The 12,093-nt window shown below is 52.3% G+C and overlaps 1 protein-coding gene across 4 annotated transcripts; it reads right to left on the reverse strand.

Annotated features, from left to right (window-relative positions):
• Positions 1-3,306: 3,306 nt before the first annotated feature.
• Positions 3,307-8,950, reverse strand: Fpr1 (formyl peptide receptor 1). Of its 4 annotated transcripts, none has more exons than XM_015507400.2 (3): positions 8,808-8,891; positions 7,150-7,367; positions 3,307-5,640 (listed from the first exon to the last, which is right to left on the reverse strand). In XM_015507400.2, the coding sequence occupies exons 2-3, from the start codon at positions 7,241-7,243 to the stop codon at positions 4,571-4,573; spliced, it is 1,164 nt and encodes a 387-aa protein (XP_015362886.1). In that variant the 5' UTR covers positions 7,244-7,367; positions 8,808-8,891; the 3' UTR covers positions 3,307-4,570. The 4 variants fall into 4 exon arrangements, with proteins under 4 accessions (XP_015362886.1, XP_048661975.1, XP_015362887.1 ...); XM_048806018.1 differs by having other exon boundaries at positions 5,732-7,367; XM_015507401.2 differs by lacking the exon at positions 7,150-7,367 and having other exon boundaries at positions 8,808-8,950.
• Between the last annotated feature and the right edge of the window lie 3,143 nt (positions 8,951-12,093).

Consider the following 12,093-nt stretch of genomic DNA (forward strand, 5'->3'; position numbering starts at 1 on the left):
AAAGCCCGAAACTCACCCTTTGTCTCCTTTATGTCGAAAAGTGCTCTCTCTCTCTCTCTCTCCCTCCTCTCTTCTTTTCTCCCTCCATTCCTTCCCCCCTTTTCTGCCTTTCTCAGTAAAGATCTTGTCAAAACGTTAACATACACCCAGAACCTGGTACATGTCATAAACACACCCTCAAAATGTGTTTGTGTTGCTCACATGGCCCTGAAACCGGATCCTGGATCGGGCAGCACAACGTCCTCCTGGGCCCCCTTGGTCCCAGCCCAGGGAGGCTGCGCCCCACCTCTAACCCTTGTGCATAGCTGCCCTGGGCTCCGGCCTGGGGTCGAAGGAACCACCCAATGGGGCTTCGTTTGTGCCTGGCTTCTGTCACTCATCGTGGCATCCCTGAGACCCGACCACAGCTGGGCTGCTCCACATTCCTGTAGAGCAATAAGCGCTGTCTCTGTGCAGTGTGCAGACGACCTCTCTGGAGGACGGTGACACACTCATTAGACAAGCGAGACGAGACGGCGGCAGCTGAAGGGATGAAGGCCCCGGGCCCCTGGTGCCTGGGATTCCTCAGCACCCGAGGCTCCACGTTCCCCTCTTTTGGAGAACTATTTTCTGACCCAGGCTGCGGGTTCTGCCCTGGGGTTTCTCTGAATTGTCGTCATTCCTGGAGTGTGTCCCAAGCTTCAGGGGTTTCCGAGCTGAGCTGGGGAACAAGCAGGGGAAGTGGACCTTTTGAGTAAGAGGAGCTGGGCTTCCTCCTGATTTCCCAACAGCCACGGACTTGGGCACTGTGGCCTGGAAGGTGGTGGGGGGACGGCTTCCGGAGATGCACTGGTTTCTTTTATGTGTCAGCTTGACTGGGACACAGGTGACAAGGTGTTTGGTTACACATTACTCTGGGTGTTTCTGTGAAGCTTTTTTAAATCAGGTGTACCTTTGTGTTGTGGCTGAGTCGAGCAGCCTGTCACTCTGATGTGGATGAGGCTCGTTCAGTGGACCCGAGGCTGAGTGGGAAAGGCTGACCTCCTCCAGACTGAGCCCTGTCTTCTTCTCAGTCGGAAACCTCAGGTCTTCCTGGCTCTCCTGCCTGCTGGCCTTTACACAGGACCTTCTGTGTCGATGCCCCCTCTTCTCAGGCCCGGGGACTTGGGCTGTGACTAAACACCCTGGTTTCCAGTTTGCCAACTGAGGGTCTCGGAACTTGTCAGCCCCCATAACCACGTGAGCCCATTTCTCTTGACACCTCTCATTCTACGTATTGGTTGTGAGCATCGGATCGGTTCCTTCTCTCTGCAGAACCCTGGCTAATCCAGAAGATGAACCCGAGTGTCTTCTGTGGTGTGCAGCACACACCTGGGGCTGGGCCAGGGACGCAGGCCCCGGGCGAGTCTGGCCACTGAAGACGTGTGCCAGGGCGGTGGTTGTGAGGATGGAGAGGAGGGGGAGGCGTGTGAGGTGTACTCAGGGTATCACCACAGCATATGGGGCCTGAGGACTAGGGGGTGGGCCAGAGCACGATGGGTGCGGGGAGGAATCACACGGTTCATGACCCCCGTGACCCAGCCCGGGGTGGGGGAGCTGAGAGAGCATTGATCGTGTTTTATATTTTCAGCATTTTATGACGTTTTGACAGTTGAGAGGATTTTAGATGCAGGGGGAGATTAATCTCTAGCTAGTTCCTAGAGACAACCACCGAAGCACACCTTTCATAGGAGAGCTCAGCAGTCAGGGGACGGGAGGGAATTCTGGATCATCCCCGGGACCAGTGTCCTAGGTGAAGGAGGGCGGCAGCGGGGTGGGAGCGTGAGACAGGGTTGGAGGTGCCACACTGCTGGATTTGAAGATGGAGAAAGTGGCTTTAGGTCGTGGAAAGATGGCCAGCCCCTGGAAAGGGGAAGGGAAGGATCTCTTTGCTAGAAGTTCTGTTAGAAACAGCACTCTTGATACTTGATTTTAGCCCCGCAAAACCCATTTCAGACTTCTGACTTCCAGAACATTTGGATAACAAAATTTTTGTTTTGTCAACCCACCAAATTTGTGGTACATGTTACAACAGCCCTGGAAATGAAGACAGCACATTGCTACCCACTGGTACATATATCACCCTTTCTTTGGTTCTCTTAACCCTACATGTACCTTCATTAAACTCTCTTCAATTAAATAATTTTAATGTGTTGTCTCTTTATAGAGGGGACTATTACTGAATTATTGATGCAGAAAAAAATAATAGACCGTCCCCAAATCATAGAGCTTCTAAGTGAAGTCAAGATTCCAGTCCAGACAGTGTGACAAGAGGTCTGTATTCTGAGTGTCTAACTTCTATTGGAGGGGTTTGTTTTTCATGGATGCAGCATTCAGGGGTGAGCTGGATATCCTCAGGATTTGGGACTGGACAGGGGCTATCAACTGTCCTTGTTCTTTTTTTTATTTTGTACCTGGGATTAAATCCAGAGGTGCTTAACCACTGAGCCACATCCCCAGGCCTTTTTGATATCTTATTTAGAGACAGAGTCTCACTGAGTTGCTTAGGGCCTTGCTAAGCTGCTGAGGCTGGCTGTGAACTTGTGATCCACCCGCCTCAGCCTCCCGAGCTGCTGGGATTACTACCACACCCGGTTGTTCTTGTTCTTTATGCCACATCCTGGGCCATTCTCTCCTGCCTTTTATTTCTGGTCCATGCGGGACCAGGTGATTCCCCAGCAGGTCGGGCAGAGGGCAATACCTACTCACCAAGTTATGCCCATTTCCCTCAGCTTGGTCAGCCTCAGCCACAGGCACCGACCGGTTGAATACATCCTGGCAAGTATCTTAGAGAATTTAGGAAGGAATCATTCTTTGCAATTTGCAAATCCCCCTCTAGCTGGATTAAGCTCACAATCTGCACTGGAAGAACACAAGGGGATTTAAGGAAAGACACCTGCAAAGAGCACATCTCAGTCGGAGGAGGAGCTGGATATTGTCAGGTGACCTCCCTCTGCCCCGGCAATCCGAGACTCCTTGTTGTCAACTCTCACATCTTCTTTGCTCAGATGGATTCCTCCCTCCTCTCTGTGACTCTTTCTACCAAATTAGAGAAACTGAGGGTGTTTGGGGGAACCTCTGAACTTTCTATTTGTGTCAGAAATGAGGGCTTTCTTGTGCAAGGACTGGGTGGGTCCTCCAACCTGGTATCACATCCTGTCCTGGTCTCAATTTCCCCGTATGTCAAGACAGGAAGAAGTCAGCTGACTTCAGGGGGTTGGAGATCTAAAGAGATACCGGCTGCGCGAGTTCCCTGGATAACTGTAAAAGAGGTGCAGGAACAAAAGGTTTGATGCAACAACCATTTATTAAAGGAGTCAGACAATGCCCTGCAGAGGCTGAGGGTCAGAAGGGTAGATTGTATCAAGGCTCCGGATGCTGTAATGAAGGCTTGGAAGGCGCCTGGGTTTGCTCAGGAAAGATCTTCTGGGAGTCCAGGGAAGGGGCTGAGTCCTGAGAGCAGCCATCGCTGCCCAGCCTTGGGCTTCTCCCACATCCCGCTTTCTTCTCCCATTTTCTTCCTTTTGTGTTCTATCTCTCTCTCTCTCTCTCTTTTTAAACATGGAATAATGTGATGCTCAGTGCGTGGTGTTTAAGCGACTCCCTCATCCTCTCAGAAAGGATGCTGTCACTGATAATTGGCTTGGGTTGGGACGATGGGGGGGGGGACAGGAAGGCAGAGACCAGGGTGTGAGGAGTAGAGAGCTCTGAATTGGGAAGAAAAAAAAAAAAAAGGAAAAGAAAAGCAGAAATCTTGAAGGAGGAGCTGGGAGGGAGGATGGACTCCGAGGGTGTCTGAAGTTCAGCTGGACACTCTCACCTTGCTCTGGGGCTGACCGGCCCAGGTCCCACATTACCAAACTTCTCGAAAGCGTGTTCCCCATTGGAGGATCTCATGCGAGCAGCTTTTAAAGGAATTTAGGGAACTTCCTGGGTTCCACTCTGGGTGAGCCAAGCTCAGAGCAAGGGTAACAGGCACCGGATACTCTGTGAACTGGACTCATCCTTCACTGAAGCCAGAGTTGGCGCCCCGAGGCCCGCCCTGTGGGGAGGACGATGGGTTTCCCCAGCCTTTACCACAGGAGGAATTAGGCAATCTTACCCGGACTTCAAGGGCTTCAGCTGACATCTCCACAGCTCCACGGTGTATTTACTTTTTGGCCTGAGGCCTCTTACAAAACACCTTGTAAATTTTTTGTCTGATTTAAGCCCTACCTCTCCCTCCTCCTTCATTTCCTAAGGTGACCCTACAGTTGATTGTCCACAGCAGGACACTTTTGAGAAATGAAGTGGACATTATTAATGGTGTTAGGGTAATAGGTATCAACTAGGACCCTTTTGGGTTAATGAGGATGCATGATTTCTCTTCTCACCTCTGACCAAGCAGGCAAAAAAGAAAAACAAAAAAAAAGACATCAGCAGTAACCTCACATCTTTTCCCTCTCCCCAAATCAGGGGGCATGAGATGGGCAGCCCACAGCTGGGGGACAGTGTCACTTGAGGAGAGAGGAAGCTGGGACTGGAGCTCCCAGGTGACCCCAAACCACCCCCCTCACTTTGCCTGTAACTCAACCTCTGCAGGGAGCGAGGAAGAGTTGGTGGCTGTGTCACTGGGCTGGGCCGAGTCCTCGGTCAGGGCCCTCTCCAGACTGGCCGGCAGGGAGTGGATCAGCCTGTCCCGGAAGTCCTGGCCCATGAAGACGTAGAGCATCGGGTTGAGGCAGCTGTTGAGGAAGGCCAGCGAGCTGGTCACGTTGATCGCTAATCTCAAATCACTGCCCAGACCTCTCAAGAGGTCACGGATTCTGATGGTGGCTATGAGGGCCACAACCTGATACGGGCACCAGCAGAGAAGAAAAGCAGCTACGACAAAAGACAGGACCCGTAAAGGACGGCTGGATCTGATCAGGCCTTGTCTGTGCATTTTCTTGGCGATGAGGCCGTAGCAGATGCCAACGATGGACATGGGCATGCTGAAGCCGATGATGAACCGGATGATCCCGCGGACCGTCAGCATGGTGATGGACACTCTCATCTTCTCTGCAGGGTCTTTGGTCCAGGGAGAGAAGTCAAAAGTGCAGGCTGTTTTCCCAGTGCCACGCACATCCGTCACTGTCGTCACGCGGATGATGACTGGCAAGGTGAGGAGCAGGGCACAGAGCCAGGGCCCCAGGATCACCCTCTTGGCCAGACTCACGGTGCGGTGGTTCTGGGCCCAGACCGGGTGCAGGACACAGATGCAGCGGTCCAGAGCGATGAGGGCGATCAGGAAGACGCTCCCGAACAGGTTTATGTCCACGATAGTAAAAATTAGCTTGCAGAGGAACCAGCCAAAGGGCCAGTGTCCCCCCATGGCCTTGGAGACTATGAGGAAGGGCAGAGTGGAAGTGAAACAGAAGTCGGCCAGGGCCAGGTTCAGGTAGCTGATGGTGGTGACCGTGCGGGTCATTCGGAAGCCGGCCACCCAGATGACCAGCCCGTTGCCGAGCATGCCGAGGACAAAGGTGACCCCGAGTACCAGATAAGAGATGACATTCAGGACGACGTAGCCCTCGGATGCGCCCTGCATCCCTGCAGATGCATTCGCGGGAAGAGAGGAGTTGGCCTGCATCCTGTCCACACCTGAAGGAGTTCAGCAGTGAACAGGCTTTAGTTATGGACCCCACACAGGTTCTCCAGTCCCTTATCTCTGCACCCACTACCGTCCACTCACCCCCTCGCTGTCCTCTAGGGTTTCCATAAGAGCTAGAACAAAGTCACCACTGTCCCTTGGATCTACCCGCTTCTAAAAATGGGCAACCTCTTCACAGACCTGCTGGGCAAGAGGGCGTCCTATGTTCCCCTGGCAGCTCACATGCAAATCTCTCAAAACACCCACAACAGACCCTTCACAAGAGCCCGAAGAGGGGGACAACCTGGGGGTCGACCAACAGGTAAACGGGTGAACAAAACACTGCATTTCCACAATGGAATATAAGAAGAAATAAAGTGTTGATACACACTACCACACAGATGAACTTTGAAAATATTATACAAAAGAAGCCAGACCCCCAGGATAACCTATGTATGATTCCACTTGCAGTGAATACCCAGAATAGGCAAAGTCAGAGACAAAAGGCAGATTAGTGGCTGGAGTGGTGGTTACAGGTGTGACCTGTGACCTCAGCTACTTAGGAGGCTGAGGCAGGAGTATCACGCAAGTTTGAGGCCAAGCTGAGCGATTTAGCAAGGTCCTGTCTCAGAATAAAAATTTAAAATGTAGTGGGGAGGGGGGCGTGGCTAGGGATGTAGCTCAGCCCCTGCTCAAGTTCAGTTTCAAGTCAACGCGCGCGCGCGCGCGCACACACACACACACACACACACAAAAGGGAGATTAGTGGGTGCCGGAAGGTGGGGGAGGGGAAATGAAGAGTTATTGGATGCAGAGTGTAATCTGGAGTGAGGAAAAAGTGGTAGAACTAGATGGTGCCACTGTTGCATAACATTTTACATGCACCTACTACCACTGAAATGTTCATTTAAAATGTGAATTTTATGTTGTGTACTTTGCCACAACTTAAAAACAACCACAACAAAACAAAAAAACAGACGAAGAGCTGGTGCCTGGACTGAGGAAGAGGTGGGAGGCAGCCCGTCTCCTCACAGAGGCACTGGGAGCTCTGACTGCCAAGACCAGCTTTGCTGCCCAGGGGCTGCTCACCAGGGAGGACACCAGGGAGGCCTCCCCTCTGTGCTGTGGCAGCACATCATAATGAATACTCATTAGCTTTGGATGAGGGGGACAAACCAGAGTGACAACCCGTAACATGTTGGCCAGGATTACATCGGGTGGCCTCTGTGTCAGCGGGAGCCCGGGCAGGGGACCTGTCTCCCCTGGCCTCTGGGGCTATCCCATTAGGTGGATGGGATGCTCTTCTCTGCCCACTGGGTGGGCTCTGACTCTCAGGGATGCAGAAGACCAAGATAGAAAGGATGGTCCAAATGCAGCCATCTCACGAGATTCGATGGTAGAGTACAAGCCAGGCTCAGGCCCCAGGCCTTGGTCTCTTCTGATCTGTGCAGCAGGCTTCCTCAAGGGGTGGATGAGTCAGTACCAAGAGGCTCAGTGATAGATGACAGACGCATACACACACAGTAAGGCTAGGGTGGCGGGTTTGTGGGTTCTCTTTCTCTCTCTCTCCCAAGTATGATACTCCTTGTGCAGATTTAGGGCATTTAAGCTCATTGCTTGGAGTCTTCCAATGGCCAGGGTCTTTCTGACCCACTGGGCTGTGCCACCTCTACACACAGGCCATCTCACATGTCAGGGGGTCCTCACATGGGCTTTAAGCACTGCAACGCAGCCAGTCCTATTTGAGATGGGCCATAAAGTAAAATACCCATTAGAGTTGGAAGACTTAAGATGAAGAAGGTAATGTGCGGTATCTCGTTTATAACTTTTATAGCCAGGAGCAGTGGCACACACCTGTCATCCCAGAGGCTCAGGAGGCTGAGGTGGAAGAATCTCAAGTTCAAGGCCAGCCTCAGCAACATAGTGAGAGCCTGTCTCTAAATAAAAATACAAAAAGGGCTGGGAATGTGGCTCAGTGGTGAAGCACCTCTGGGTTCAATCCCTGGTACCAAAATAATAATAGTAATAAACTTTTACATTGACTATATATTTAAGTAATTTGGCTATATGGTTATATGATCATTTAATAAAATTATATATTAAATTCAAGGCCACTTTCTTGTTTTTGCTTTATAAAGTGCCTGTTGGTTGTTTGAAATTGCACCTGGGGGTGACATTTCTACAGAACCCCAATGCTCTTTCCTCTCAGAAACAACTTGGAGATGCCTCCCCCACCTCCCGACAACTGCAGAGACAGGTGGAGGACTGCTTGTTCTCAAGCATCTCTAAGGCAACCCTTGAAGTTCTGTGCAATGGATAAGGAAGGTTCTGCAATGATAGGATGGGGAGGGGCAGAGAAGAAAGCGTGGGACTCAGGCTCCGCCACAGTTCACAGGAGAAACACTGGTTCCCCGTGAACACGAGCCCCGCTGCTGCCTGTCACTGGGCCACAGCTTCACCTGGTCTCCCCAAGCTCCATGTGGACATGGGGATGGAGGAGGACCCTGGGGCTTGCAGCAGGGTGTGACCTTGGTTTGCAGTTCTCAAGGGGGCAGAGCTGGATTCTCCCTCGTCACGCCCAGGACCACACAGGACGTGGACACATCCCTGCTCCCCAAGGCTCCCCGGTTCCTCCTCCACTCACGTTCACATGACATGACCTATAATGGCACCTTCAGTTCTTCCCCTCACAGCTCCGAGCCTCCTCTCCCACTCCCACCCACAGCGGAAGCCCTTGCCTCCTGTCCCAGCAGAGCCACTGCCCTGGCTGCTCAGAGTCCCTGTTCTCTGGCTTCAGCTCTGTGAGCAGAACTCGCGATCCCGGCCCAAGACCCACCCTGTCCTCAGGCTCCAGAGCCCCCTGCCCCTTTCCCTCCCTGATCCCCTTCCTCCTGCAGCATCCATGTTTTCTCTCAACGCCTGATTGCTCCTCGGCACCCAGGGGGCTGCAGGGCTGCTCATCTTTACACAGTCCCTCTCTGAATTCAGCCCAGGTTTTAGTTTCCAGCCCATTCCCTGGCATCCTTCACAGCAGAGCATCCTGAGAGGGGTGCGTGTCTGCTGTGCCCACGTCTTCGTCCTGACTTTCTCTACGACTTACCACGGGGTCTTCTGTTCCCCACTCTCTGCTCAGAACACCCTCGCCCAGCTCCACAGCCCAGCTGCACGGGGCTCTCACCTGTGTGTAGCCCTCAGCCGTGGTCCTTGCTCTGGGAGCTTTGAGTCCTTATTTCCAGGGGAGTGACTCAGGACCCCAGAGTCAGCAGAAAATATACCCAGGGGCAGGGGGAAGGGGCAGGAACTGAAACAAGTTGGGCAACAGAAAGGGGAAACCAGGACTCCTGGTGGTTCAGGAGGACCCAAGAACATGCCCACGGGGCACTGTTTCACCCACATCTGGGGAGTGCCCTGGGGCTTTTCGGAAACTCTGCCTCCTGGGCGTTTTCCTCAGCTTGGATCCCCTGTGGGCTGCAGATGCTCAAACTTCTCCCCATCAAGGGTCAGGGGATCTGGGCAGCCAGGCCCCTTCTCCCAAGAAATCATGATAAAGGAAGGGGCAAGTCCCGGGGTGAGAAAGATTGGTGAAGAGCAGCAAGAGGCAGAGATGCAGATGGGAGAGGAACCCGGAGCAGAGAGGGGAAGGGAGGCCGGGTGGCTGGGACAGTAGGCCAGGCCTGAGCATCAGCCTCAGCCACCAACTGTCCACATCCGCAAGGTGCCAGGGCTCCTGAAACGTTATGTGTCACCTAAGGTTCCGAGTGATGTAAAGAAATATGGAAAGACTGAACAGGACTGGGTAGGAATAGATTAGGTTCTGTCTGGACAATACAATCACGATCCATATTTATTTGAATCTGTCCACTTTTTCATCCTAAATATTGTGGATTTCTTCCTGATTGACACCTTGGGCTACAAGGTAGGTGCTAGAGCTCCTGCATCCCATTGCAGCATCCCCAAGCCAGGACAGTGGGGAAGACACAGAGCATCACTGAAGTTTTGAAATCAGAATGAGATATCTTTACATTTGCATTATATAAGAATTTGTGATCATACATAACAGATATATTCCAGAAGACTCCCAAGGGAGGAAGGGTCAGGACAGAATATATCTGAGAGTCACGAGCAAGGCACACTTGGGGGAGAAGTCAAGTGAGGAGTATGGCGGGGGACACCACCTTGCCTGGTGAGGGGCCAAGAGGGCCCAGAGAGGAGGACTCTGCAGGAGTACTGCCCAGCACAGCTCGACGTCTCCTCAAGGCTGGTGCCCCTGCCTGGTGCCCAGAGGCAGGTTCTGTTCCTGGCTCCCAAACACTCTGCGCATAGCCCACCAGGATCTGCAAAACGCACAGACGAGCAGCCCAGCCTAGTTGGGGTGAAGTAAGAAGGAAAGTCTCAAAGCCGCTTCCACCCAGGTGGCCCCATTGCCTAATCTAGGCCAAGCCCAAGGAAGTGGCTCTGGGGTCCAGCCAGGGGGCATCTCTGGGCATGATGCACACGCCCTCCACCCGCTGAACCAGGGCTGCCTGACATGGCTGTGAGCCTGAGGTGGTGCCTCCTGGGCTGGAACCCAGGCCCACGGGCCACTGGTTGTGTGGCTGACCCGCCATTTAGCCAGGGGCCAGCATTTTCCGTTATGGGCCAGATAGTGAAGACTCCACGTTCGGTAGGGCACAGGGTCCTCGGGCAGCTGCTCAGCCCTGCTGGACTGCAGGAGGACAGCCGGGCCCACACACATTATTTCAGGACACTGCAATTGGATTTGGTGCTTTTCCCTGCCCCCAGCTGACGATGGCACCCAGGACCTCGTGCATGCCAGGAAAGCACTTTACCACCAAGCCACACCCCATCCCACCCTTCTATGTCACTTCTCACTGTCATGAAATGTTCTTTTTTGGTTTTCTTCAATTAGTAAAAAATGTAAAATCCATTCTTGGCTCATTTGACCCCTGGATTAACCGTCCTGAGTCTGTCTCTTCACCTCTGAGTCGAGAGTCGCACTATTTACAGAGGCCTTTTGTTTTAACTGAACAGCTACTGTAACTGATGCGAATTACTCAACATGAATTCCTGTGTGGCAAACACAAACTTCCTAGTCATCAGAAGAACGCTCTTGTCTCCGATTTTGCATTCTCTCGGTGTGGACCCCTCCAGGCTTCACGTTCTACCCCCCACGGCAAACAGCCCCGGCCCCTGTCTCCTGCTTGGACCTCGCTGTTGAACTGCAGGCAGTGGTCTTCCTCGTCTGTTTGTATGAGCCCCTCTCCAGCATGTCTGGGGTGCCCTTTCCCATAGCTCCATTGTCCAGAGCCCCCTCCCCAGATCTCACACTGAAGCAGCTCAGAACGTGGCTACTTGGGGTGGGGCCTTTCAGGAGCTAAAACGAGGCCATCAGGGTGGGCCTAACCTCTTTTCCAGATGTCCTCCTTAGAGGAGGACATTAGGACGAAGACGTGCACAGAGCACAGGCCAGGTGGAGGCTGCAGGGAGGGGGCCATCCACAAGCCACAGAGAGGCCCTGGGAGGAGCCAGCCCTGTGGACGCCTGGATCTGGGACTGTAGACTCCAGCACTGGGGGAAAGCCCTTTCTATACTTGAGCCACTGCATCCCTTATGCTTTTCTGGCAACCCCAGCAGCCAGTGTGCTCTGCTCCCCCTGCAGGCTCCCACCTGGGTGACAGTGTCCCCCAGTGCCACAGTNTGTTTTCTTAGTGGAATGCTACAGGATTTTCTTTAGCCATCCGGAGTTCCTGCCTTCGTCCCAGTGCCGGTAAAGACCAAGGTGGAAGAATTTCCAGTGTTGCTGAAAACCGGACGAGACTTCGGCTGAGAAATGGACGAGACTTCAAATCAAGCTAGCTGCCTGCAGAACTTACCTGGACTGTGATTTAAGCTAGCTGCCTGCAGAACTTACCTGGACTGTGAGTTAATCTATTGAGACACTACTTTACCTGGACTGAGACAACAAACTGTAATCTATAACAAATTGTAACTCGGTATCTTTGCTAACAGTGTCATTGCTGGTATAATTTTTCCAAGGGCTTCTTGCATGGAGCCATCAATTGGCTTGGTATTGTGGCATTTTGTATCCTCCCTTTCTGTTTGTAGCAGGTTATTTATGGTGTTTCTGTAAAAACCACTATGGTCCTTATTTAAATTAAACAAAAGGGGGAAATGTTAGAGTCTGTAAACAAGTCAAAATAACACCTGGCATTTTGCCAGGGGAATGTTAGAGTTCGTAAACAAGTCTGGATGGTGCCTGGCAAAATGCCAGAGGGAGTGGTTTGAGAAGTAACAAAAGCGAGCCATTAAGTGTGGAGATTCCTTATTGGTTGACTGATGTATCTAGTTTATGCTAATTAGATAAGCTGTGTGGAATGTATAAATACTGCTCCTGTCCTGCAATAAACAGCTCCCACTCCTGCTGTATCAATGTACACAAGTTGTTCGTCACCCCCAGGTTATTT

The sequence above is a fragment of the Marmota marmota genome, unplaced genomic scaffold (assembly GCF_001458135.2).
Source record: "Marmota marmota marmota unplaced genomic scaffold, marMar, whole genome shotgun sequence".
NCBI classification, from domain to species: domain Eukaryota; kingdom Metazoa; phylum Chordata; class Mammalia; order Rodentia; family Sciuridae; genus Marmota; species Marmota marmota.